Source organism: Pseudovirgaria hyperparasitica, assembly GCF_010093815.1.
Source record: "Pseudovirgaria hyperparasitica strain CBS 121739 unplaced genomic scaffold EJ05scaffold_10, whole genome shotgun sequence".
NCBI classification, from domain to species: Eukaryota; Fungi; Ascomycota; class Dothideomycetes; order Acrospermales; family Acrospermaceae; genus Pseudovirgaria; species Pseudovirgaria hyperparasitica.
The window spans coordinates 1,384,048-1,411,717 of record NW_022985558.1 but is presented as its reverse complement, the minus strand read 5'-3'; the positions used below and the strand labels follow the sequence as shown (position 1 = coordinate 1,411,717).

The 27,670-nt window shown below is 50.7% G+C and overlaps 2 protein-coding genes across 2 annotated transcripts; both read right to left on the bottom strand.

Annotated features, from left to right (window-relative positions):
* Nucleotides 1-33: 33 nt before the first annotated feature.
* EJ05DRAFT_60277 (uncharacterized protein) lies at nucleotides 34-2,570 on the bottom strand. The gene is made up of 4 exons (XM_033749792.1): nucleotides 2,073-2,570; nucleotides 1,660-1,928; nucleotides 1,420-1,591; nucleotides 34-1,355 (listed from the first exon to the last, which is right to left on the bottom strand). Exons 1-4 carry the CDS (start codon nucleotides 2,134-2,136, stop codon nucleotides 292-294), a joined length of 1,569 nt encoding a protein of 522 aa, XP_033599697.1. The 5' UTR covers nucleotides 2,137-2,570; the 3' UTR covers nucleotides 34-291.
* EJ05DRAFT_60348 (nonribosomal peptide synthase) lies at nucleotides 2,571-27,279 on the bottom strand. Its single transcript, XM_033749793.1, has 9 exons — nucleotides 26,604-27,279; nucleotides 19,343-26,552; nucleotides 14,673-19,288; nucleotides 13,475-14,618; nucleotides 13,171-13,404; nucleotides 12,413-13,114; nucleotides 9,746-12,349; nucleotides 5,749-9,698; nucleotides 2,571-5,695 (listed from the first exon to the last, which is right to left on the bottom strand). The coding sequence occupies exons 1-9, from the start codon at nucleotides 27,159-27,161 to the stop codon at nucleotides 3,005-3,007; spliced, it is 23,709 nt and encodes a 7,902-aa protein (XP_033599696.1). The 5' UTR covers nucleotides 27,162-27,279; the 3' UTR covers nucleotides 2,571-3,004.
* Between the last annotated feature and the right edge of the window lie 391 nt (nucleotides 27,280-27,670).

Sequence of the window (27,670 nt, the reverse complement as noted above, 5' to 3'; positions counted from 1 at the left end):
TGCCCTCTTTCTTTCTCTCTCTCTCTCGCCCTACTTTGTCTCTCTCATAAAAACCTTGTCCCATGTCGTCACTTTGCCATCCAGCACGAAAGAGCTCTGCCTCGTTTCTCCCTTGCTTCAATTGCGCCGCATCCAGAGCTGTAGTGAGACGTCCTGGATGCTCCTGAGAACGAACAAACATCATTCCACTCGTCCCTTGCTGCAAACGCCTGTCCACTTGCACTTTTTAATCAAACAGTGACACTCTCGGCCCCGAATCCGTTGTCGTCTTGTCCATCCATTCTTCTACCCTCATCCATCCCACTCGTCCCATATCTCGGCAAAGCACTTCAGCCCGTGCTGCTCACTCAGCATGTGGCTGATGCGTCGCAGCCACGCTCTTGTCTCGCTGTCTATGCTGAGCTTGATCAGGATCCGGAACGGGTACAGGATCATGAGTGCTCCGCTATAAATGCTACCCCCCCTGAGATGGAACTCTATGCTGCGGCACGTCTCCGTCATCACCTCTGCCGGGCTGATGTCTTGACTTGGAAGACGGAGCACTGCCGGTTCAGACTCCAAACCTATATCAAACTGATCTCCAATCCCGAGAGAATCACAAGCTTTGGCAGCAACATCATACTGCCCCCATGATTCCCCGAGCTGCATCAAGAGCAGCACAAGCACGTCGTACATTACCACTGCACGTCCATTCAGCACGTTTTCAAACATCAGGATCGATGGGTATAGCGGGCGGCCGTGAGCATCCAGCGTCATGCTCTTTGACGGATCCACTGGAACGGCACGTGCCATACGCGAGAGCACATGATCGAACCCCAATCGCCACCTGAACAAGGCAGCAAGCGCCCTGACAATGCTCTGTCTAAGCTGCTCTCCGTGCTCACACGCCGACTTCTCATCCTCTATCCGCGCGAGTGCATCTGCGTCTTCCAGAATGCCGGGAATCTTTGCGAATGCATCCATGAGCGCGTAATACAGATGATCCGGATCCTGATCACTGAACACGCTCGTCGAGCGCCACTCTGGCCCTTCCAGAAAGCACCTTTCGCGTCTTTCAGCTGCGCGCGCAACGATGGACTGCCGTAGCAGATTGAGGTAACTGCGGCCGGGCTCCTGCTCGAATGTCTTGGGTCCAATAGTGCGGACCAGCGTGCTGATGCCGCCCGCGTGTCGCATCCAGCCACTTCCCCCACGCACGTTGATCAGCTCATAGATTGAAAGCATGAAGACGATACCGAGCGTGCCCGGCTCCTGCCAGTGGTGCTGGTCTTGGAGAACAGACGACAGGCCGTGTAGTGCTGTGCGGTAGTAGTGCATGGCCGACAAGGTCAAGTCCGACGGCGCTTTGCACGAGCCTGTCTTGAGTGTCAGCCAAGCAGCACATCAAAGGACGTCGAGTCCAGGGGGGATAGACAGTACGCTGCTGCTCCTCACGGGAGATGAACGTGGCCGACAGACAACACACGGCCGGCAGGACCGCCTGCACCGGCGCCATTTCCAGAAGGTCGAATATCCAGGACCGACTCCTCGGCGTCGTCGACAGCAGAGGCCACGGAAATATTCGCTGCGCTGCGAAGCGGACTAGATCGTGCTGCCGGCTCAATATATACATCAGCACCAGTACCACCAACACATCCTCGACCATACACCACTTCCTACCTCGCGAGACGCCTCAGTGCCAAGGCACGACAGCTGCATCAACGGCATCCAAACACCAGACTGCCTTCTTGCACCACCACCACCACCACCACCAACCTCCTCCCCAGCCCGCGACGTAGCATCTCGTGTACAACTGGCGCGACCCGGCACGTCCAGACGCGTCAATCGACCACTCTTACTCACGCTCGTCACCGACCACGCCACCTCGTCGTAGCCATCACACTGCAAGCCAGCCTTGGGACACCGTTCACACGTCGGCTTGGCCTCGTCTGTGGGGTGGTTTATATCCGTCAGAACTCTAGACCATGGCTGTCTGCGTCACATCACATTCAGGGGGGCTATGGACCGGAGGGAGAGAGATGAGGATGAGAGAAGGATAGGGAGAGAGTGAAGGAATGGCATGTAATACCTACCGCACTTGAGTTTGCGCCGTCGGCATGTCCTGCAGCCCCTCGATCGCCCCGGTACGCCTACCATTGTGCAATGGCGCGATATCTCATGTCGTAGCTTGTGAGCGTGTTGGTGTTGATGTAGTGAGCGTGCAGTTGCAGTTGCCCTGTAGTGTAGTTGGTTGCAATAGTCGAGCTGAGGTCTGTCCGGGGACCCCCCGCAACGCTAACTGCTTGCAGAAGAGGTACTAATTAGTCCCATTGGAGGTCGGTGCGCCAACGACAGCACAGCCACAGTACATGAATGCCCCACCATATCCCCATATGAACGCCTCGTAGCACTACGTCAACCTGATGCCTAAGGCAAGATCAACCTTTGTAAGAGCCAAAGAGAGAGCCTTTCTACCACTGACTCAAGGACGACGGTGCAAGCAAGGTAGGTTGTCTCGTCTCAAGTTTGGTGGCTTTTTTTGGGGTGCGGATTTCATCTCATGTTGATCGATATATATACCCAACAAAACCCCAAGTAAAAGTCATGTCACAAGTCACGATATTTAGATGTGCAAGTATGAATGAATTGAAGATGGTTGAATAAACGAGACTGCATTGATTATTATCGCGGGAAAAGCCAACAAATACAAAAGCAAATGCGTCGTCCAGCGCGCTATTATTTCAAATTCTCAACAAACGCCAACCAATAATACCATGTATGCAATTATTGTTCCCCATTTTCCCCCATGCGCGCGAGAATTCATCATAAATGAAAACAACAAAACAAAAAACAATTCGCAGGCATGCATGTAGGACTTTCCCAAACAAAAAACTCCATCAATCCCATATTTTCATCATCATTCTCATCAAACCAATAATCCTCGCAGAACAAAAAACAACATAAAAACAACAATTTCATCAAGATCGCGTGGACGTGTCACCACCCATCTTCAAAGCCCAGTCACTCATTTCCCCTTGACCAGCTTCGACCAAAACGTCTTGCGCCGGTTCCCGCGCTTCTCCTCCTCACTGCTGCCCTTGCGCTCATCAACCAGCACCTTGACGCCAGCCGTCTTGCGCGCCTCCTCCATCTTCTTGCGCTGCCGCTCACTGACAGCCAGCAGGGCAAGCTGCTCCAGCATGACGGGATACTCGAGCAGATCATCAACCCGCACCTTGAAGCCGGCCTGCTCGAGCAAGCTGGCCAGCTGCGCCGTGCTCATAATGTCGCCGCCGAGATCGTAAAACGAGCTGTCGAAGCGGAGCGCAGGCGGGTTGCCGTTGCTGTCGCGCAGGACCTCGCGCCACGCGCGGCTGAGCGTGTCGTGCAGGTTGCGGAAGTCGTCCTTGGACATGCTCTGGAAGTCGGCGCTCGTGGACGGGGCCGGCCGGGTCGCGCGGCGGGCGGCCGAGGCGTCTGAGTCGTCGAGGGTTTGGGGCATCAGGCCGATGAGATGGGCCGGGTCGGGGAGGGGTTTGTGCGGGTTCTTGGCGAGGCTGAGGACGGTGTCAGCGAGGAGGCGCATGATGTTTGCGGCAAAGGACGGGGAGATTTCCGACACGGCCGCCGACACGGACAGCTGCAGCTCGAGGTGGGAGTCCGGGAGTGGGGTGGAGAGCAGGGAGAGGTCGGCAAAGTCTTGGTCGGCGGTTTTGGCGCCGACGTTGTACTGGTTGCCGCCGAGCTCGAATTGCTGGCTGGTGTCGATGTTTTGGTGCTGGACGATGGTGCTGAAGTAGGTCCAGTCCGGCCAGTCGGTGCAGTGCTTGGTGATTTCGCGGAAGCCGAGGCTTTCGTATGGCATGTTGGCGATTTGCTGCTCCTGGATGGAGCGAAGCAGGTCAATGGCAGTCCAGCCTGGCATGAACTGCACACGTACAGGTACCATGTTCAAACAAGGCCCCATAATGTGCTCGATACCGGGCAACGAGCTGTTCCGTCCGCTAATGACATGTCCGAACACGACGTCGGATTTCGCCGAGAAGATTCCAAGGGCAAGAGACCATGCTGCTTTGACAATAGTCGCCATCGTAATGTTATGTCCCGTAACATTTGGTACCTTGATCTTTTCTTTAACTATAGTGCATCCACCAGATGCCGGGACGTAGTTCGGTCCATCGCGATGGACAATGTCGGTCATCCTCGATCCGGATAGCAGGTCTCGCCAGTAGTCGTAGTGTCCCTTGGTAACATCACCCGCCGATGACCAGACGTAGTTAGAGAACGGTATTGTGTAAGGGAGATCTCCATCATCATAGCCTGCGCGAAGAGCTTGTAGTATTGTCGAGAAGCACACACCGTCATACTGTGCGTGCGAGAGTCTGATGAAGATTCTGTGGCGATCCGTGCCCATCTGTCTGGCTACGAGGAACTTGACGTACGACTTGCCCTTCCGGGATCCCGTCCTCAGGTCAGTGTTGTGAAGATGCTCCGTGAACTCATCGAGGTCCATGTCTGTATCCTCAACCACGAACTCCGGCTGAGATTTGCGGAGCACTACCTGTAGGAACTGGTCTTGATGGGCGATGAAAACGGTCCGGAGGATGTCAAAGTTCTGCACCAGCCTATGGGCGCTTTGCTTGAGCTTGGCAACATCAAGAGGTCCGGTGCCATCGAGGAAAAAGTAGTTGAGCATCCATTTGGACTTTAGTAGAGCGCCCGTGACGGCCAGAGCCTGGAAATCGGTGACGGGAAAGACGTCCAGGATACCACCCCGGAAGACACCAACCTCCTTCGTGACAACGAGCTGTAAGAACGCGTCGACATCGTCTGCTTTGAGCAATCCGAAATGTGAGTATGGAACTTGTATGGCTGCCTCTCGTTTGGCCTGTTCCGGATCAATCGCAGTGCTGCCTCTCCTTACCCGTCCCTTGGCCGCGATCTTGACGACTGAAGCCATCTCACCGAATGTGGGAAACCGGAAGATGTCTGCCACTGTCATCGCCAGTCCTGCTTCTCTGGCAAGCCCCACCATTTTCATTGCGATGATCGAGTCTCCTCCCAGTCCGAAAAAGCTGTCTTCGTTACCGATTTCTAATTCCTCCATGTCTAGTAGGGTTGCCCACAGAGTGAGGAGTTTGTGCCTCACAACATTTCTGGTCGCTCGTCGGCTGGCTGGATTGTCGGGACGCATAGCAATATCCCCAATTCCGGCAACGTTTTCTTTGATGCTTCCGAGCTTGCGTCCTCGTCGTTCCAACTTTGCACCCGATTGCGGTTCCCATTCGTCTTCCGAGTCTTCTAATGTGCCATCGACAGAGACCCCTTCTAGCATTCTGGCCGCCTGACTGTGGACTGCATTTTGAAGATCGCTTGGGCTCTTGCGCATCAATTCCCCGCTTTGCAATAACTGGCCGACTACATCTTTCACCGTGTCTGTGACAATCTTGCGCAGTGTATCCTCCAGATTGAAGTTCATGGGGAACTGAGGCATAGGCATAGTTGTCACCGTTGGCGGGGCTGGCTGGTTGACTGGTTCTTTGACGCCATCCAGTTCCGTGAGAGTCTGTTGGGAGTTGTCAATGATGGCGTGAAGAACCTTGATCATCTCATCTCCAAGCGCGTTTGCCTGGTTGTGCGATATCGTGTTCGACCAGTACCGGAACACCACACCTTCGTCGCCCTTCATTGTTTCCACATTCACTGTTACAGAGTACTATCGAGGCATTAGTTTCAGCTGAAAGACTGTGCATCATGATGCCAACTTACCTCGCTAGGGTCGTGTGCGGCACAAGGCTCCATAGTGATAGAACCACGGGTGAAATCAGACGACTTGGAATGGTTCTGAATAGACATTGCGGTGTTGAAAAGTGCCTTGCCCTCCAGCCCAAGCTCGTGCTGCATCTGTGCAAGCGAGCAGTGTTGGTAGGGAATGGACTCGAGATAATCATTCTGAACTTTCTCAAAGACCTGGTGCAGGGTTTGAGATCTCGAAAAGCGAATGCGGCAAACTAGCATGTTGATGAATGCTCCAACAGACGTCTCGATATCCTTTACAGGAGCGTCACGCCCGGCGGTAAGGTAACCGAAGCACACATCATCAGACTTGGTATACTTGCGTAGTACGACAGCCCATGCAACTTCCAGAACGTTTGAGAATGTGACTTTCGTTCGCGAGCAAAGTTCTTGCAGCTCGTCGTATCTTGAAAAGTCTATCTCAAGCGAGCCCAGCTGCTTCTCCCCACTGAATTCGGTATTCAAGGTTGGGAAGTAGCATGGCTTCAGGTCCTCGAGATAGTTCTTCCAGAAGCTGACATCAGAGCTAGGTGGCTGTCCACGGATATATTTGATGTACTCGCTGTAGAGCGGTCCTTCTCCAGGGGGTAGTCGATCTTCGTATGAGGCAATGAAATCCTCGATAATCACAGCGGCAGAGCCCCCATCGATAACGGCATGATTGACCTCCAGTTTGAATAGAACCTTGCCCGACTTCATGACACACACCGTTGCTTGATGGGGCAGGCGAGGCTTCTTCGCATAGTTGGTCTCGGTCAGTTTGATCTCAGCCAGCTTGTCAAGTGCCTCATCATCTTCGCACTCAATGTACTTGATGCAGCTGTCAGCATTCTTGAGAACTATCTGGTCAAAGACTCCGCCTTTGCAGACACTGTCGACGAAGAGAGAACGGAGGGCTGGGTGTCGGTCAACCACTGGCTGCCACGACGAAAGCAGCTTCTTTCCGTCTATCTTGTGGCTTGGGTCTACAGGGTCCACATCATAGACGGCCGAGAACAAGTAGCTTGACGGGTCTCGAAGTTGGCTTAGGAATAAACCCTCTTGCATAGGCGCACATGGATAGACGTCTTCAACTTCCTCGGGACTCTTGATGCCTGCGTCTGGAAATGTCTCCTCGACCATTTGTTGCATTTCGTCATACGTGATCGGCAAGACTGGATAGTCGCTCAAAGTCGGCTCGATGCGAGAAGATGCGAGCTTGTGTACAGCCTCCCGAACAGTCTTTTGGCACTCCTTCATCCAGGCTTTGATGCTGTCTTGACGACCCATATGACGGTTATAGATGAATGAGAACTCAAGCTGGTCCCGTTTGACAACTGCAGAGATTTCGAAAAGTGCGAATCGGTTCGCTTTGGAACCCACGTCAGCGACAACACGGGAATCGTCCTTTCCAGTCGGATACTCGTGCTGTTGGAGTAGAGAGTCACTGGCTTCGAGCTGTTGCATCTTTCCGAGATAATTGAAGACGATTTCCATCGGCATATGATCGCCAAACTGCCATCGGCCCTCAGGTGTCAAATAACGATGAGCAAAGTAGGGTCGTCCATTTGATGGTATTTGGCGTCGGGCATCCTTCATCCTCTTAATAGTGTCGATGATGTTGTTTGAACCTTCCCCAACTTGTACATGTGCAGGTGCAATGGTAGTGAACCATCCAACAGTCCTTGAGAGATCGATCGCTGCATCCCACGACTCTCGACCATGGCCCTCATTCCATAGGGTGGGTGTAGGTCTGTCATTAAAGACTCGGCTGAATGAGTGAGCCACGACTGCGAGCAGAAGATCAATTGGCTCGGTTCCCAAGGCTTTGTTTGCTCCGCCAAGGGCAATGTCAGTAGTGTCCTTGTCGATTATGAACGAATCATCGTCGGTATCCCCGTACGTGTTGGCTTTGTCCTGCATGTCCCAGTAATGCATGTCTGCTGGGACTACCTTGAAGGGTAGAATCTTCTTACTACTCTTTGCACTGTTCTTCTGAGCATGCTCAGTCTGCATCGAACACCATGCCTGGAAAGACATCGGCTTGTCCATAGATAGGGATCCCGAGTCTAGGAGCTCCTCGAGATCTTGAAGAATGACTCTCCATGACACCATATCTACAACGAGATGGTGGCCTACAAGGACAATTACTTGGCATTCAGAGCCTTGCTGAAAGTGGTCCACAGAAAAGAGTGGTCCTTTCTCAATGTCTAAACCTGACTGGCTCCGACCCACTGCTTGAACCATAGATTGTGGTGAAGAATCGCCATGGTCCTGGAAGCGATATGATGACTTCATGTCGGATGTGATTTTCTGCTGCCATCCAGATTTAGTTTTACAGAATCGTGCTCTGAGCATGGAATGTTGCGCAACGATTGTCTCGATGGCGTCCTGTATTGCCTGTAGATTGACGGGCCGAGTCAAGCGCAGCGTAAAGCTTTGGTTGAACCTGCTCTCCCCAACTGTACTGCTGGCGGATTCCATATAAAGTTTCTGGATGGGCGAGAGATCGAAGAGCTGATCCACCACCTCCTTTTGGCCCAGGATTTGGTCTCCAGTGCCAGCACACAGCGCCATTTGGGAAATGGACTTGCTCCGGAGGATATCGTTCAGTGACAAAGTGACCTTTTCCTTGCGGCATCGGGCTAATACCTGCATAGCCGTGATTGAATCGCCTCCCAGACTGAGGAAGGACTGATTCTGTACAACACGTTTCTCCGGGATATTGAGAACCTTCGCAATGATTTCTTGCAGAAGTTTGCCGAGCTTGGTGGCAGGAGATCCAGAGTCGGAGCTTCCGTCGATGCCGCTTATCTTGTCATATGTTGTGTCATCCATCGTCTCGACCCAAGTGGTTACCACTCTGCGATCGAGCTTACCAGAAGGAAGTAGCGGGAGACTTTCCACGACAGCCCAGACCGATGGAACCATGTACGACGGTAGTTGTCCCATCAGCGTCTCCTGGATTTGACTCAGATGAGTCTTTGCCACTTTCTGTCTATCCTCGCCCTCGATGAGAGCACAGAGATTTGAGGTTATGCCTTCAGACACTAGGGCAGCCAGTGATAAGACACCCACAAGACGTTTCTTACAGGGGCCTTTCTTTGGAAGAACCACAAGAGAATGTTGGATCTTCGAATTTGTGTCCATCTTGTGCTCGATCTCACCAAGTTCCAATCGCTGACCGTTGAGCTTGACCTGGTTGTCCTTCCGTCCGATATACACAAGCGTGCCATTTTCGTTCAACCGTACGAGGTCACCAGTCTTGTAAAGTCGGTGTTGTCGCTCAATTGGTCCGGTATTGAATGAAACAATCCAGCGAGGATTCTCGATGAATGCTTCTCTGGTCTTTTCCTCGTTGTTTAGATATTCACGAGCAAGGAAGGGTCCTTCCAAAAGCATCTCACCCACACTGCCAACTGGCGCGAGGCGGTCGTGATCGCTTGGATCTACAACCCATGCAACACCTCCTGTAGGTCGGCCGATAGTGCTAGGGTCCTTGGTGTTCGATACTTCATTGTTGACAACTGATATCACAGAAGCTTCAGTCGGTCCATACCCATTCACTAAGGTAACATGACCATCCCATCGTAGAACGTTCTCGATGGACATGGCCTCACCACCACAGACCAAGGTATCCAAGCTGGGAACCGAGGTCGGTTCGATGACATTAGCAACGGATGGGGTCAAAAACGCCCATGAGACACCCATCGAATTTATTGCAGATCCTGGATCTTTGAGCCGCTGCTCGTCGCTTGGTAAGCAGACACACCCGCCGAGGATGAGTGTTGATAAGATTTCCATTGCGCTGACATCGAAGGTGAAGGAAGCAAAGTTAAACACCCGCGAGGTAGATTTCATCAATTGTGCCTTGGTGTACCCCTCCGAACTGGAGCAGAAAGCACGATGTTCTACAACAGTGCCTTTTGGCTTGCCAGTTGAACCTGGGAGCGATCAGTTCGGTAGCCCTTCAACACTTGACTTATCTTACCTGAAGTATATATGACGTAGGCAGCGTTGGATGGTACCACGCGCTTACTGAGAGCCGATGGAGTGCGGAGCTTCGGGATCATGTTGAGTGTTTCTCCGTCCACTGGAACAACCATGTCGACAAGAGTGCTGCAATGAGCCAGATACTGTCGCGAGCACAGGAGTATTCTAGCCTCGACATCCGACGTGATCTCCATATGTCGCGAAGCAGGATGATTAGGATCTAGGGGAACATATGCACCGCCGGCCATTAGAACACCCATAATGGCTACCACAGCCCATTTAGACTTGCTCATACAGATAGGTACCTTGACTTCTTTGTTGACACCCATCTGCGTCAGCCGTTGTGCTAAACGACCAGAGTAATCGACAAATTGTGCGTATGTAAAATCTCCATCCCAAGAGCAAATCGCCTGGGTATCGGGCTGTCTGGTGGCAGTTTCGAGGATCTTGGAATGTATACACTCGTGGACAATCTCAGGCATGTGTCCGTTCCACTTCTGCAAGAGTTCTACATCACTAGGACTGTACGTGCGGATATCCTGGACCTTTCCAGACTTTTGGCGCATTGCGCTGTTCAGCTGCTGAAGAACAGACTCAAACTGATATAAGAGCCGTTGTACGTGCCATTCAGATATCACGCGGGAGTCGTGATGGGCTTCAATCTCCACATGCTTGTCGTCGGCCCGGGCTTCGATCACCAGAGGATAGGTGAAGAAGTTGGCACCTACGCCATTGTTGTGAACTTCCCAGAAGCTCTTCGCGTCGCTCTCTTGGGCCATCTGTATGACAAGCAGGTTTTGAAAGTCACACGCAAGACTTGTGTCGGAGTCGAGGCGGCGAATGTGTTGAAGACCAAGATGTTGATGAGGGATTGTATCAGTGTTCATGCGGCCGATCTCTTCCAGAAAGTTCATGACCGGCTTGGTCCGGTGAATCTGTATACGTGTCGGCACAGTCGTTAATGTAGGTCCAAGCACGTCTGTAATGCCTTGCACTGGAACGTCTCTACCAGTCATGGTCTCTCCGTATACCACATCATCTGAGCCTGAGTAGGCAGCTACCATGATGGCCCAGGCAGCTCGAATCAACGTGGGCATCGTTATTCCCATGCCTGCGAATGCTTCCCCTAGCTGAGCGGTATGAGTAAGAGTCTGAGTGCTGCTCTCCATCTTTGAAGCAGACGCCAAAGGCTGTGGAAATGAAAGTGGTGTGGATCCAGCGAGTCTCGACTTCCAGAATTCTTCCGAGATTTGAAGATCACTGTCCGTGAGATATTTGATGAATTTGGCATAGGGAGTCTTGGGAAGTTTGGTCTCGCCTTCGAAGTAGAACTGTTCCACCCTCTTCAAAACCAGAGGGAGACTCCAGCCATCATAGAGGGCGTGATGGATGCTGAATGCTAAGAATCGTTCTTTTGATGCCTCCATGTCGATGATGGTATACTTGGTCAGGTTGCCACCATTATGTGCAGGTAAACGAGGAGCCTCAGAGGTGACTAGTTCGAGATCCGTCGCATGTTCCCAACGGATTGGGTCAGACTTAAGAACAGTCTGTACAAATGCAGAAGATCTCATATGGACCAGCCTTGTACGAAGGATATCGACTTCGTCGACAGTCTTCTGCCAAGCAGCCTTGAACCGATCCAGGTCGAGAGTGCGTGGAAGCTTGAACACGTTGTTTGCGACGTATGCGCCAGGTTGCTTGATAGAAAGGGTGAAAAGACCTTCTTGGAGCGAACTACACGGGTATGCATCGCTGATACTGTCTTTCGGCACCCGGCACTGACCTGACAATTCGTCTACGGCTTCGTCGACCGTATCGTCCCCGTTCAGCAGGGAGAAAGGTCGTAGCTCACCGAGGATCTCTTCTTCGACAATCGTACAAACTTTGGCCATGTCAGAAAGCTTTGGCTTTCTAAAAATATTGATCACGGTGATCGCAATGGATTGGGCTGTCGCTGCCGAGACAAGCCGCATTGCAGCAAGAGAGTCGCCTCCTACGCGGAAAAAGTTGTCTTCAACACCAACGGAGCCTTTCGCAAGCCCTAGAACGCTCTCCCAGAGCCGCAACAGCTTAGTTTCCATGTCTGAAGTTGGTGCCTTCTTGCTCGTTGAGGCAGCCAATCTGTATGGTGCAACCATCTCCTTAGGAAGAGCCTGCACGACGTTGCGCAATCGTTGACGATCCAACTTGCCCGCTGTTGTAAAAGGTAACCGCTTAACTGGAATATAAAGAGCTGGAATCATGTAAGAAGGCAACGCGTTCCCAAGCGCCGATTCCAGCGATTTGGCGATTGTTTGAGCTTGTCCTAACATAGGAAGCAGGATCTCATCAACGGTGGAATGTTCAGCCGCAGACAATGTGGCATCACTAGAGCTTGCTGTAGCATGTTCAAAGCAGTAGAAAGCGGCCAGGGCCTTGGTGGCCGTTTTTGCTGCAGGTGTAACAAGCTCAACTGCAGCCTGGGAGTGCTCCGGCAGATTGTTCCTGACGTGATGCTCGATCTCACCCAGTTCGATTCTCTGGCCATTGAGCTTGATCTGTGTATCTTTACGAGCGACAAAGCTGAAGGAGCCATTCGCGTTGTAGCGGACGAGATCACCTAGTTCTTTCATCAGCGATCCTGTTTATGACGACAGATTTTATGTGAATATTTGCCACTCACCCGTCCTATACATGCGGTCACCCTTGCCGCTAGCACCACCAAAGCCATGCTTTTTCATCCATGCGGCTTCGTTCACGAAGGCGGACGCAGTTTTTGCGGCGTTGTTGAGATATTCACGAGCCACGATACGTCCTTCCACGACAAGCTCTCCCACACATCCTATCGGTACAAGTCTATTATAGTCCTTTGGATCGACAATCCAGCAGCGTCCGCCGACAGCATGACCAATATTCGAAGGCTCGTTGTCGAGTTTATTTCCTTCAAGATCAACCTTCATACTGATGGTCGCAATAACAGACGTCTCCGAGGGTCCATAGGCATTGACCAGACATTTGCTGTCGCCCCAACGATCAATGTGACCTGGAGACATGGCTTCACCTCCAGTGACGAGCACACGGAGGGACGGAATGCTATCCGGCTTGATCGTGTTGGCAACAGAGGGTGTTAGAAGAGTCCAGTTCACTTCCATTTTTTCCATGGCAGCTGGTAGGTCGTTCATTCTTTCTTGATCACTCGGTATACAGACACAGCCTCCGACAAGAAGAGTACTGAGTATCTCCATGATGGAGGCGTCGAAAGTGTGACTAGCGAATTGGAGTACACGGGATACATTAGTCATGTTCATCGCTCTGCTATGAGCAAGTGCGCCGGTACAGAACGCGCCATGTTCGATGACGGTACCCTTGGGCATACCGGTGGTCCCTGATTGGAATGACATTAGTACTTTTATTCCACAAATGATGAGGATTGCGATTTACCTGATGTAAAGATGATATATGCGGCATTGTCAGGCTTTGCTGGGCGAGTTGTAACAACAATAGCTTCTTCTACTTGAGTCACGAATGTTTCGTCAATGACCAGAGCGATCTTCGCCGCTTCGGCAGCCTTGCTTTGATACTGTGCCGAACACAGGATCAACTTGCCACCAACATTGTCGACAAGACTTTTGATACGACTAGCAGGGTGCGCAGGATCTAAGGGTACGAAAGCGCCTGTGAGACTTTTTAGCAACTAATAACAAATAGGCCCCATTTTTTGCAAGGGAGAATGAGAATCACTTACCTCCTGCTTTCATGACTGAGAGAGCAGATACGAGATAGTAGGCGCTCTTCTCGAAACAGAGTGGCACGAATACTTCTGGTCCAACGCCTAACTTCACAAGATGCGCAGCAACTTTATTAGTGATCAGATCCAGCTCTGTGTATGTATATTGGGCATTCCACGCGCAGACTGCGGGTGTAGATTTAGGGCGCAGTGCAGCTTGGTCGGAAATGAGCTCATGAACACATTTATTCGTTTGTGGTGGAACACGGCCATTCCATAGCGCTACCTGCTCTCTATCCTCGACGTTGAAGAAGTCGAGATCGGCAACGGTGCATTCGTCGAATCCAGGTTGAATGATCTGGGTCATGAGATTCTCAAAAGTTCTCGCAATGCTCTTCGCTTGAGTATCAGAGAGAACATGGGACCAGTATGTGAAGCTTAAGTTTATATCGTCATCAGTAGCTTCGACATTGATCGTTATGCTGTACTCGCTTGGGTCCTCGGCCTTGAGAACATCTAGTACTAGAGATGACGCGTTGTCGTCCTTGCTCTTTGAGCGTTTCTGATACGTGAACGCAGTATTGAACATGGGGGCCCCGGACAGCTTGAGCTCATGTTGTACTTGGCCTAGTGAGCAAGTCTGATGAGCCATACTCCCCACGAAATCAGCCTGGATCTTGTGAAGGGCCTCCACAATCTTAATCTCATCCGACAGGTTGATTTTGCAGATCAGCATGTTTATGAATGCTCCGACAGCAGAATGTATACCTTCTACAGGAATATCGCGACCAGAGGCAACGTAGCCGAAACAGACGTCTGAGTTTCCAGTGTAGCATTTGATGATGAGTGCCCAAATAAGCTGCAACGTGTTGGAAAGCGTAATGCCGTGTTTTGTACAGAAGGCCATGAGAGCTCGAACGCGTGGTATCTGGCTGTCAAAAGACCGAACGGTGTTGGTGACTTTCGATGTCTCATTGAGTGAAGGAAAGTAGCAGGGCTCGATATCCACTAGGTATGTCTTCCAGTAATCAATGTCAGCGTCGTGCGAGGAGGCTTGTAGATAATGGATATAATCGCTGAATAACGTAGGAGGCTCAGTCCACAGATGGCCCGAATAAGCGGCGACAAGGTCGTTGAGAATTATGGGGATCGAAGTGCCATCCTATCAGAGCGTCAGTTCCGATGTAGAACATTTGTCAAAACGAGTGAAACTTACACAGATCGCGTGGCTCATCTCTAGTTTGCAGTACACTTTACCTTGCGGAGCGATGCATAATGTAAAACGATGCGGTGGCTGAGTTTCTCGGCAATTGATCGAATGTTGACCCTGTAACGTTTGGAGGGCATCGGTCTCGCCGCTCTGCAGCCACGAGATCTTCGCAGTTGAGCTCCTTAGAACTACTTGATCCATGGCGCCTTTTTTGCACGAACTATCGATAAAGGCAGTCCTCAGTACGGCGTGTCGATTGACGACCATTTGCCATGCTTCAGCAAGTCTCCTGGCGTCTGGGGTGCCAACATGACCTACTCGGGCCTCGAAAATGCAGGAGAAGGCATAGTGTTGCGGATTTTTCAGTTGACTAAGCAGAAGGCCCTCCTGCATTGGGGAACATGGATAAATGTCTTCGACATCATTGAAAGATTCTGCGCCAGCCTTAGGAAGAGATCGCTGGATTTCTTCAATTCCGTTGTATGCTAGTGGTAGCAATGGGAAATCGGTCAGAGACAGTTGCAGCTGCGTAGTGCTAAGTTGATCTGCAGCATATTCGAGAGACGTCCTACATTCTTGTACCCATTTGCGTATAGCGTCTTGTCGGGACATTTGTCTGTTATAAGTGAGGGAGAACGTGAGGCCATCTTGGGCCACAGCAACGGATATCTCGAACAAAGCAAACCTAGGAACGGACGTTCCGATATCCGAAACTGACATTTCTGGGAAGCTGGTCGATCCCGTGACAGCCTGTAATACAGCGTCTTTTCTCTCGAGCTGCTGGAGCTGACCGAGATAGTTGAACATAATTTCCATAGGCCAGTGACTCGCGAAGTGTTCAGTTCCTTCCTCGGTGAGAAGTCTACTCGCAAAGTATGGGCGGCCCTTTCCGGGTATGCGCGACCGTAGATCTTTGATCCATCGCGCAATCTTGTAGAAGTCTCCATCAGCTTCGGTGGGAAGACTAATCGGCGCCATTGTAGTGAACCATCCAACTGTATGCGATAAGTCTAGGTTAGGGTCCCATGGTTCCCTTCCGTGACCTTCGTTGAAGATGGCTGGAATGCGAGGCCGGTCAGAGAATGTTTTATTGAATGAGTAAGCAACAGCAGCGAGAAACAGATCTACGGGTTCTGTGTTCAAGATGTCATTGCTCTTCCCCAACAGGTTTAGTGTTCTGGACATATCCAGCGTGAATACGTCTGTGGCCGCATCCCCCTGAACGTTAACTTTGTCTTCCATACCCCAGTAGGCAAGGTCAGCAACGGGGACTTCGGAGAAAGGCAGAAGAGCACTCGGACTAGTCTTCTGGCATTCCTCCCGTTGAAGCCTGCACCACGTCTGGAATGGCAGCGACTGGTGTGAGCTGATGGTTCCGGAGCAAAGAATGTCCTCGAAATCTTGCATGATAACCCGCCAGGACACGATATCGACGACAAGATGGTGTGCGACCAACGACAGATACACATGTCCATCAGTGGACAATGAAAATGCATCAACCCCAAAGAGAGGTCCATTAACGATGTTTAGGCTCTGCTGAGTCTCCTGCACCTGCTGAGTCATGACTTTGGAATCAAACTCCTGATGACAATGCGATCGGAAAGAATAAGATCCTTGAATATCATCTGTTACACGTTGCATCCAGGTATTGCTGGTGTCTTTGAAAAATCGAGCACGCAACATGTGGTGTGAACCTACAATGGTCTCCACCGCGGACCTGAGTGTAGTATCATCGTAGCGCTTCACTAAGCGGAGAAGTACGCTCTGATTGAATGGCTCAGAGCATTCCCCTACGCAGTGGAAGTACAGTTGCTGGATTGGCGATAGTGTGAAGCTCTGGTTGATGGGTTCGTCTGTGTAAACAACGTGTTTTGGAACGCTGATCCGCGCAGCCAATTGACTGATTGACTTGCAGCGAATGATATCTTGTACGGTGATCCCGTAGCCCTCTGCACGGCAACGCGACATGACTTGCATAGCGGAAATGCTGTCTCCACCTAGGTGAATGAAAGATAAGTTGAGGCTTACTTCTTCGGCGGGGAGATTCAGCTCCTTCCCGAGTATCGCTTGGAGCTTTCGTTCGCGGTCGTTAGAAGGCTGTCTTCGCGAAGAGACCCCGGAGTCAATGGCACTGATCATATGATACACTTCTTCGCTCATACCCTCCAGCCACTGGACAATACGTTTGCGATCAAGTTTGCTGGAGGCTAAGAACGGCAGTTCTCGGAAGACGACCCATTTGGATGGTATCATATAGGCAGGGAGACGCTCCGTGAGTCGATCTCTGACATTCGATAGAGTGTATCCTGAGATTTCAGGGTTGACAAGATCGAAATCATTACCGCTGCGCGTAGGCCCAGACAGCTCTTGCAAAGACAAAACGGCCACCAGGCGCTTGGAACACGGACCTTTGGCGGGTATGGCGACCAACGCGTGTTGAATCATTTGATCCGTTTTGAGATGATGTTCAACCTCACCGAGTTCCATCCGTTGTCCATGGAGTTTCACTTGTTCATCCTTTCGACCAACGTAAACGAGAGAGCCGTAGGAATCATACTTCACTAGGTCGCCTGTGCGATAGAATCTGTGGGCTGCTGACTTTTGGAACAGAAAAGATCCACTCTTTGCCCAGCGTGGCAGTCCAAGGAAGGACTCATCAGTCTTCTCCGGGTTTTTCAGGTAGCCTTTAGCAAGTGTGCCTTCGAGCAGAAGCTCCCCGACTGACCCAATTGGCGCTAATCGGTCGGAATTGTGAGGATCGACCAGCCATGTTCGCCCAGCAATCGCCTTCCCTATGGTAGCTGCTTCAGAATTACCAGCACTGTAGTGGTGAACGGTTGCAACGACTGCAGCCTCTGTGGGACCGTACGCGTTCAGCAATTGAACTTTGTCTGACCAAACGGCGATGTTGTGTTGCGATGCCGCTTCTCCGCCAAGAACGATCGTGCGTAGAGTGGGAACTTCGGACGGGTTGAGTAGTTGAATGAATGTAGGCGTCAGGAGTGTCCAATTCGCTCGCGTGTTATTGATGAAGGCAGCGACATCATTTAAGCGCTGTTCATCACTAGGAACACATACACAGCCACCGGCATACAATGTAGTTATGATTTCTATGATGCAGGCATCGAAAGTAAAGGATGCGAATTGTAGTGCCCGCGTGTCGGCATTGATGCGAAGTGATTTTGCTTGAGCCACAACGCAAGTCGATAATGCCATGTGCTGGATGATCGTTCCTTTGGGGCGACCAGTCGTGCCAGATGTGAAAAGAACATATGCAGCTGTGTCTGCTGCTGGGTTCGGAAGTGGCGTAAGGCTTGGTTGCAATCGGGATATGATCGTTTGGTCTAGCACAAGGATTTTCGGAGCTATTTGTGCTGCAAGTGGGCTTTGTTTGGAAGAGGTAACAACCAGCTGGGACTCTATGTCTGCAAGAATCTCTTTAAGTCGCGTGACTGGATGATTTGGATCAAGTGGAACGAAGGCAGCTCCGGCTTTCAGTATCCCGAGCATCGCCACAATGGCCCAGGTTGATTTCTCAAAAAGAAAAGGCACCATCGAGCCCGTCGAAACGCCTTCTGTGGCGAGGTAGTGGGCCACAAGGCTTGCTTGTACGTCTAACTGTGAGTAAGTAAGGTCGCCATCCCATCCGGCGACGGCAGGTCTGGAGGGCCGAGACCGGTTCATCTCGTGAATCATATCATGGATACAGCTGCTGTTGGTCCTAAGGAGATGTCCATTCCACTCTTTGACAGTCTCTCGGTCCAACGTGCTCATCATTTCGATATCGCCAACTTTTCGCCCGATCGAGGAAGCATCTCGGCTGTTCAAACTTTCAATCATGAATGCAAACTGGTGAAGAAGCCTCTCAGCTTGGGTTTCTGGGAGTATCTGTTGGTCGTAGTCAGCTTCTATTACCACTTCTGCTGCACTTACCGTGCATTGGACCATCAAGGGGTAAGTGAAAAAACTAGTTCCAATGGTGTCGCTGCTTTGTAGGTTCCAGAGGTCATCTGTCGCATCATCCGCGCCCTGATTTATAGCGATCAAGTTCTGGAACTGACACGAAGTGGCGCAGTCCTGATCAAGACGTTTTATGTTTTGAAGACCGGTGTGTTGAAAGGCAATTGCTTCAACGGATCGAGCTTGAACTTCTTGGAGGTACTCGTTTACTGTAGTATCCCGTTTGACGCAGACTCGAGTAGGCACCGTCGCCAGTGTGGGTCCTACCATATCTTCAATTCCAAGGACGTGTGAGTCTCGCCCGGTCAGCGTTTCGCCGAAGATCACATCATCGGAACCAGAATATACAGACAGAGTCAAGGCCCAAGCGGCTCTAATGGTGGACGCCATGGTGATCTCAGACCCAGAGACCCGTGATGTGACAGCGGCATGTCTAATGTGGCTCTTCGCCTGTATCTGATATGTGGGATTAGGTAGCGCAGGAAATGGTTGCGCATTCGGTTCGGCGAGTCGAGCCCTCCAGAATTCATACTCAGCCTCGTGATCGATAGCGGCCAAATACTTGATGAACCTCGGGTAAGAAGACATAGCTCGTGTACTAGGAAGCCTTGAATGGCGGTAGTAGTCACCGACGCGATCAAGGATTGTAGGTATACACCAGCCTATATGAACTAGCATTAGCCCTCTGTCTTCTGTGAGACTCTCCGAACGCTTACCATCATATGTAGCGTGGTGTAGTGTCCACGAAAAGTAGCAGCTATTGGTACCTTCTCCTAAGATTGCAAAACGCATTAGCTCACCGCCGTTGTGTGGGGGAAGGATCCGGTCTTCTTCTGTGATCTCCAGAAGGTCCATTCCCGCATACCAAAACACGGGCTGTCTGATTATAACTTGAAGGAACCCGTGGTGCTTGGTAAAAACGATTCTGGTACGAAGTACAACTTCTGTCTCAACCACGGCATCCCATGCAGCCTTAAAGCGAGGGATATCAATGTTCGACGGGAGTCGATACGTATTCTGTGCAACATATGCGCCTGGCTGCTTCATAGATAATGCTATCAGTCCTTCTTGTAGCTGGGTGCAAGGATAGATATCTTCCACGGCATCTGAGCTTATGCCACATTCCGCAGTGACCTCAGACAATATTTCGTCAAGGTCGATGTTTCTACTTAGTAAAGAGAACGGCTCAACATCGAATCCTTGCTCAGGGTCAGATTCGGTTGATTCGGTGCATCTCATTTCTTGCGCCATGTCGACCAATTTTGGCTTCTGAAAAATCGTGGCAATAGACAGCACCAGCCCCTTGGCTCGTGTAGCGTTGACAAGTTTCATGGCTCCAATTGAGTCACCGCCTTTCCGAAAAAAACTGTCATCCACACCTATTGACGAGGAGTCTATTCCAAGGATATTGCTCCACAGAAGTTGAAGGCATATTTCAACATCTGACTCAGGTGCCCTTCCACTCTTGCCCGCAAGTCTGTATGTCGCAACTTGTGCTTCTGAAAATGATTGTGGGAGCTGCCGCAGTCGTTTTCTATCAAGCTTCCCCGAGGAGGTTAGGGGCATCCTTGACACAGGTAGATACATTGTGGGAACCATGAACGATGGAAGCAGGCCTGCAAGTCGTTGCTGAAGGTCAGTGGCTGTGGTACTAAATTCGTGAGACATTTCCAGCAGAAAGTCTGCTTCGCTAGAATTAGGCACAGATCCATCGCCTGTGACAGAAATGAAGGCCGCCAGTTGCTTTCTACCACTAGTGATCACCAGCTCAACAGCGGACTGCATGTCGGACATACTGCTACTCTGAATGTAGTGCTCAATATCTGCAAGCTCTAGTCTCTGGCCATTGAGCTTGACCTGCGTATCCTTACGTCCGAGATACGTGATTGACGAGTCTGAATTGTACCTGCAAAGATCTCCTGTTTTGTACAGCCTACGAAACCTTGTCCCCGAGGACATTGCCCACGGCGGCGGTTCGATGAAAGCTGCAGCTGTCTTTTCTGGGTCGTTGAGGTAACCCCTACCAACAATTGGGCCATCGACGATGAGTTCACCACTGCAACCAATAGGCAATAGTCTATTGTGATCCTCTGGATCGACTATCCATAGAAGACAGCCTATACCATGACCGATATTGGTCACCTCGCCAGCGAAGGCGACTTCGCCATTCCAGGATGAATTGATTGAGCATTCCGAGGGGCCATAAACACAATGAATTTGCACCGGGGCATCCCTCCACAGGTCAAGCACAGCCTTCGTCACTGCTTCACCTCCGAGTCCGAGGTTGCGTAATGTCGGTACATCTCTGGGATTGAGGAAACTAGCAACTGTAGGAGTGAGGTCTGTCCAATTGACCTGAAATCGTTGAATCACTCCAGCCAGGTCATTGAGCCGATCGTGATCTGTGGGTACGCAGACGCAACCGCCAAGCATAAGCGTAGTAAGAATTTCCTCGAGAGTATTGTCGAAAGTGTATGCAGCAAATTGCAGGGCTCTAGTAGTCGAGCTGATGTTCATAGCTGGACCGTGCGCGGCACCGCTAGTAGCTAAACCGTCGTGGGTCAACATAACACCCTTAGGTTTCCCCGTAGAGCCAGATGTGTAAATCACCACGGCAATATTGTCTGGCTTGACACGAGACTCTAATCTGTCGATGGGACTTGGTAACTGCTCTAGAAGAGAAGAGTTGATTGGTATGACAAGAGGAACGATATCCTCAAGCATCTCGGAGCGAGCATCCGAAGTGAGGACAATTTTGGCACCGGCATCGCGGATGCGGACTTCCAAGGCATGCTTCGGATGAGTTGCGTCCAGCGGCACAAAACCACCACCGGCCTTCAAAACTCCAAGCATAGCGACAATCGTAAATGCACTCTTTTCGAAGCAAAGTGGAACCAGGGTCTCAGGGATGACCCCAAGTTTCTTCAGATAGTGACCAAGTCTATCAGATAGATCATCCAGCTCCTCATAAGTGAAGTTTGCGTCCCAGCCACAGACTGCAGAGGCTTCTGGTCGTCGAGCAGCTTGCTGAGAGAAAATTTCATGCACGCAGAGAGCCGACGAGGCAGGCATCTGATGATTCCAAGACATGACCTTTTCGCGGCTCAGATCTGTGAAATGTTGAAGGTCCGCTAGCTTACTGTTTGAGTGGAAAGTTATATTACGTAGCGAATTGACGAACAGGCTGGCGACATGATCAGCTTGCCCGGTGGATAAGACATCCGTCCAATGGTCGAGGTCTATAAAAACGTCCTGGTCAGAAACCTCAATGTTGAGTGACACATTGTACTCTGTAGGATCGTATATTGGCGAGGCCTCTATGAAAGATACTGTGCGCTCGGTAGGTTTCGCACTCTTGGGTAGACGTCTATACGAAAGAGCGGTATTGAACAGTGACGTCCCCGACAGGCTGAGAGCATGTTGGATCTCTGCCAGTGGAGAGTACTTGAACGGTAGACTGGCGACATAGTCCTCCTGAACTTTATCAAGGGTATCCCTGAGGCGGTCTTCCGGCTCCATGCGCACTCGACAAACAAGGGTGTTGATCATAGGGCCGACAGCATCATCGATCCCATCAATGGGAGCATCTCGGCCTGACACCAGGTATCCAAAGCAGACATCATTTTGGCCGGTGTAACATTTGAGAGTAAGTGCCCACGCCGTATGGATAGCATTGGACAGGGTAATTCCAGATTGTTCGCATGACTTCTGTAACTTTGCAAGCTCGGCGAAGTTGATTCGAAGAGAGCCCAATCGACGTTCTTTGTAGTGGCCGTCATGCAGGACTGGGAACAGACTAGGTTCCGCATCACTCAAGTAACTTTTCCAATATTCTATTCCACTCTCCTTGGGCTGATTGGCAACAAACTCGATATAATCACTGAAAAGCGGTGCTGGATTTTGATGCTGGCCTTCGATTGCCATCGCGAGGTCTCGGAAGATCACAGACATTGATGCCCCATCCATAATCTGATGGCCGATTTCGAGCTTGCAAAAGACTCTGCCGATAGACGTAGAACTAATTGTTAGTCGATGAGGAGGTATGGTGCCATTGTCGTATGCACTGGGTATCTTCTGGTTTAACGCTTCGAGGCATTCTCGATCATCGACGAAATGCGAAGTAATAATGTTGCCCGTATAGCGGCTGAGGACAATCTGATTGTACATATCGTTGCCTGAACCGACGTTCTCAACGAAAATTGTCCGAAGCATAGCGTGTCGAGTGACGACTTGTCGCCAGGCCGCCGCGATTTCACTCGATGTCAGATCTAGTCCACTTTTACGCGACACCTCATAAATCACTTGAACGGCATAAAAATCCGGACTCTTGCTCTGGCTGAGTAGCAGACCTTCTTGGATGGCAGAGCACGGGTAAATGTCTTCAATTTCACGTATATCATGGATCCCTAGTGAAGGTAGCGTCTGTCGGGCCAATGCTCTGAGATGGCCATATGACATCTGTAAGCGAGGGAAATCGGCAAGTGTAAGCTCTGGTGACATGGTAGATAGTCGAGTTGCAATCTCAATCAAAACGTCTCGACATCGAGAGATCCAGTGGCGGATGAGACTTTGATGTTGAACGCTTCGATTGAATGTAAATGAGAAGCGAAGTTTACCGGCAACTACTACCGCCGATATTTCGAACAGGCCAAATCTTGGGGTAGCGTCGCCGTAATCAGCACTTCCCCCGGCAGAACGAGCTTCGCCAGACATTTCTGCCGCGGGTTTGAGCAGCGAATCTTCCCGTTCCAACTGTTGATATTGGCCCAGGTAATTGAAGGTCACTTCCAACGGCCAGTGATGACTGAAGGCATTGCGACCTTTCGAGCTAAGGACACGACTTGCGAAATAAGGTCTGCCGTTGGCAGGTACGCGCCTGCGAAAATCTTTTACAGCGCGTATCGTATCTACAGCTTCTTGTTCCGGTGAAACGTGAATGGGATACATGGTTGTGAACCAGCCGACTGTTCTACTGAGGTCGATAGACGTATTCCAGGGCTCACGACCGTGGCCTTCAACATACAAAGCTGGTGCATCTCTATCGTTGAAGACGTCTTTGAATGAATGCAGAAGTGCTGAAGCAAGTATGTCCATGACATCAGTGCGCATAGCATCATGGCATGACGTGAGCAGTTGAGAAGTGATGGTAGATTCAATCTCGAAGCCTTCGCAGACCGCTCCACCATAAGTATTCGGCTGGTTTTCCATTGCCCAGTATGAAAGGTTACCCTGGGGGATGTCCGCTGGAGGCAAGACTTCTTCAGGCAGCAGATCTTTACAGTGCTGAACTTGGAGATTGCACCATGTTTGGAAAGGGATGGTCGATTTCGGGTCTGAATTGCCACCAGCACCGGTAAGGATATCTTCGAGCTCCTCCAAGATCACCCGCCACGATACAAGATCGATCACAAGATGATGTCCAACCAAGAATAGATACTGGCCCTCCCCAGGGGCAGCCTGGAATAATTCAGCTGCAAAAATTGGACCATTCATTGGATCTAAAGCGCGTTGTGCGTCCGCGTTGTACGGTGTCGCGTCATCTTGAGTCAAGATATTGTGGACACGGAACCTGTACGACCCATGGATATTGTCTGTCACTCGCTGCTGCCACCCTCCCCCGAAGGGATTGTGACTGAACCGTGCGCGGAGCATGGAGTGTCGCTTGACAATCGTTTGTACAGCGGTCCTGATTTGTTGGGCCGGTTTCTGGCGTGTCAGGCGCAGGAAGAAGCTTTGATTGAAATGACTTCGCCCCTGACCAGGAAGGGCGAAGAACATCTGTTGTATCGGAGATAATGCGAAGTCAAGCTCCATTTCCTCACTGTACTCGATTTGGGTTTCGGATGAGCGCACTAACTTGGCTAATTCAACAATAGATTTCGCTTTAAGGACCTCTTGCACAGTAATCTTGAAGTCTTTCTTTTGGAAGTTTGAAACGGCTTGCATTGCAGTGATCGAATCACCACCTAAGCTCAGGAAGGAGCGCTGACATCCGATCTGTTCAGGTTTGATGTTGAGTACGCGGCTCCAGACGTCTCTAACATCGGCCTCTGTCTGTGACAACGTATGATCCTGATCGGATAGTTCACCTTCGCTTGGTGACATGATTTGAGACCATATATCATCGGTCATATGGTCAATCCATGTGGCAATGTGCTTGCGATCCAGTTTACCCGATGGAAGGAAAGGTAGGGAACTAACGGCTAGCCACAGCGTGGGCGTCATATGAGATGGTAGTATTTCTGCAATGCGTTGCCGAATTTCCGCGGTGATGTTGTTGGTAGACTGCTGATCTGGGGGATCGAAGAGTTTTAGTGGCTCTTCACCTTGCTTGATCAGTGTAGCATATGCCTTCAGTGTCAATATGGATACTAGACGACCTGTACAATGGCCAACTTTTGGAAAGAACACTGTTGCGGCCTCAACAGCTGGATCAGCAGACAAGTGATATTCTATTTCTCCAAGTTCGACTCGCTGTCCATGCACCTTGACTTGGTTGTCTTTCCGGCCCAAAAAGGACAAAGAGCCATCTTTTATATCCCATCGTACAAGATCGCCAGTTTTATAAAACCTCCGGTCGAAGCCTGACGACGACCAGACGGGGTTCGTAATGAAAGCACGAGATGTCTTCTCGTCGTCATCAAAATATTCACGGGCCAAAGTTGGACCCTCGATAAGAAGTTCGCCCACACAGCCAATTGGAAGCAGCAAGTCATGGTTCTCGGAATCCACGACCCAGCACTTTACACCAACAGGATGACCAATATTGTTAGGACGAGTATTCCGGTCAACGTGCGAATTTACGACAGAAGCTACAGAAGCCTCTGAAGGTCCGTACCCGTTGACTAGATTAACCCCAGACCATATCTCAACATGGTTCGGCGACATCGCTTCTCCGGCTAACACTAGTGTCTTCAGTCCAGGTACATCAGACGGTGCCAAGAAGTTGATGAAAGATGGAGTCAATACTGCCCAATTCACATTCATGTCGAGCATCGACTTTGAGATGTGGTTCAATCGGTCATCATCGCTCGGTATACAAATACAGCCACCTACAAGAAGAGTCGTGAGAATTTCGACAAGACTTGCATCGAAAGTATGCGCGGCAAATTGTAAGACACGTGACTGGTCAGTCATAAGCATGGCCGGGCCGTGGAGTTTCGCGCTGGCAACGAATGCGCGATGCTCGATAACAGTAGGCTTCGGTTGACCAGTCGATCCGGAGGTGAAGATTATGTATGCTGCGTTCGAGGGTGTGACCGAGATTGCGATGGGGCTCGGACCAGACGAGAAAGGACTTAGAATATGTTCGGCATTGCGTTCATCAATGGGAATGACGACTGCTGCCGTAGATACCAGCTTTTCAGCCAGTCTTTGCGAACAAAGTAAGACCCGAGATTTGACCTTGCGAACCAGTGTTTGCAAACGAGGGATTGGATACGCAGGGTCGAGTGGAACAAACGAGCCTCCAGCTTTCAACACCGCTAGCATAGCAATAACATTCCACGCCGTCTTGTCGAAGACGAGGGCAACATGACTTTCAGGGCCAACACCATGCGACATCAGGAGTGCGGCAAGCTTGGATGAAATGTGATCCAATTCTTGATAGGAATATGAGCCATCCCAGGCGCATATTGCCTGTTTGTTTGGGGTTGATATTGATCTCCGCCTGATGAGCTCGTGGATCATCTCACTTGAGGGCTCCATGGAAATACTGTTCCAAACAAGGAACTGATTCATGTCGAACTGACTCAAACAGTCCAGGCTATCCGTGGTCGTATCTGGTTGTGTAAGGACAGCACGGAGAATTCTTTCGAAGGTCTCTGCGATGCTCTTAGCTTGCTTTGAAGTCATACCAGCACTCCACCATTCGAGAAATATACTCAGTCCTCCACTGAGATATTTCACGTTGAGTCTGACATGGTTCTATGATCATGGTCAGTGCAGTTTGTCGAGAATGGAATTAGGAGAACGTACTTCGGATACGCCAGCAAGCGTGGTGGTCAACTTCTCGATTTCGCGAGCTGTCCCAGAAGGTCCATAGTGTCGAATCACCAGCTCTGAATTAAATAATCTTTGGATATCTTCTTGTGCCAGAAAGCTCGAATCGTCTAGACTATGACTCTGATACGGGCGCCACTTCAGGAAAGCCTCTTTTGAGGATTCCAAAGTCTGTGATAATGTATCGGAGCCACGCAGACGCATTCGCATTATGGGCATTGGTGAATTTGAATCGGTACTGTTGCTTTGTCTTCGAGTTTCCAAGAATCCAAAACAAACGTCGTCCATACCAGTATAGAGTCTTAACAAAAGCGCCCAGGTAACACGTAGAGCGCTCGACATCATATCAACGTCTCTTGCTGCCATATGGAGCAACTCATTCGTGGTACTTGAGGCTAAGTTAATGAGCAGAGGGAGGTTCGCGCCATCCGTCTCGCCCTCGAAGCGAGGGAAATGACATGAATCCGCGCCGGAGAGGTAATGTTTCCAGAACAATTGAGCGCTTGAGCGGCTCGAACTCGATCGACGTGCCATAACGTTCGTACTGGGTATGTTTCCGTGAGTAGGGTAGTTGCTCGAATGTCGGTGATAGGCGAATGAGTGGAAGTGATGGGTCACGGAAGTTCAATGCGACGTAACGAGAGAGCAATAACAGGTGTGGTAAGCTTCAGTAGAGTGATATCTGCAAGTGTACAGGTCAGTGTAGGGTGTGGTAGATCGAGTAGCTACAGCGCTGGCACGTGGCTGTATCTCCGTGGTTCCCAGGATGGATTAGTTCATAATCAGATTCTCCTCGAGGTGGAGTGGCCAAACAGCATTGTAACGATAGTTTACGATACATCGGTACTTACGCTGTAACGTAGACGCCCGATCCAGGGGTACATGACGGGGCTGGACTGCACAAGCAACTCCGGGCGCAGGACGCCATACACAACGGACGATCGAACACTTGGCCATAGTATATTTTGTGTATCCTGGGAAAAAGAAGTCTACCACCCAACGGCTCGACTGATGGGAAGGCCCAAAAGAGAGCACGGTAAGCT

Coding starts and splice junctions, on each gene's coding strand:
- EJ05DRAFT_60277 (XM_033749792.1), bottom strand. CDS start 2,136: ATGGTAGGCGTACCGGGGCGATCGAGGGGCTGCAGGACATGCCGACGG. Junction 1,592..1,659: donor GCACTGAGGCGTCTCGCGAG/GTAGGAAGTGGT, acceptor TTGAGCCGGCAG/CACGATCTAGTCCGCTTCGC. Junction 1,356..1,419: donor CTCCCGTGAGGAGCAGCAGC/GTACTGTCTATC, acceptor CACTCAAGACAG/GCTCGTGCAAAGCGCCGTCG.
- EJ05DRAFT_60348 (XM_033749793.1), bottom strand. CDS start 27,161: ATGGCACGTCGATCGAGTTCGAGCCGCTCAAGCGCTCAATTGTTCTGG. Junction 13,405..13,474: donor CTCAGTCATGAAAGCAGGAG/GTAAGTGATTCT, acceptor AAAGTCTCACAG/GCGCTTTCGTACCCTTAGAT. Junction 5,696..5,748: donor CCGCACACGACCCTAGCGAG/GTAAGTTGGCAT, acceptor ATGCCTCGATAG/TACTCTGTAACAGTGAATGT.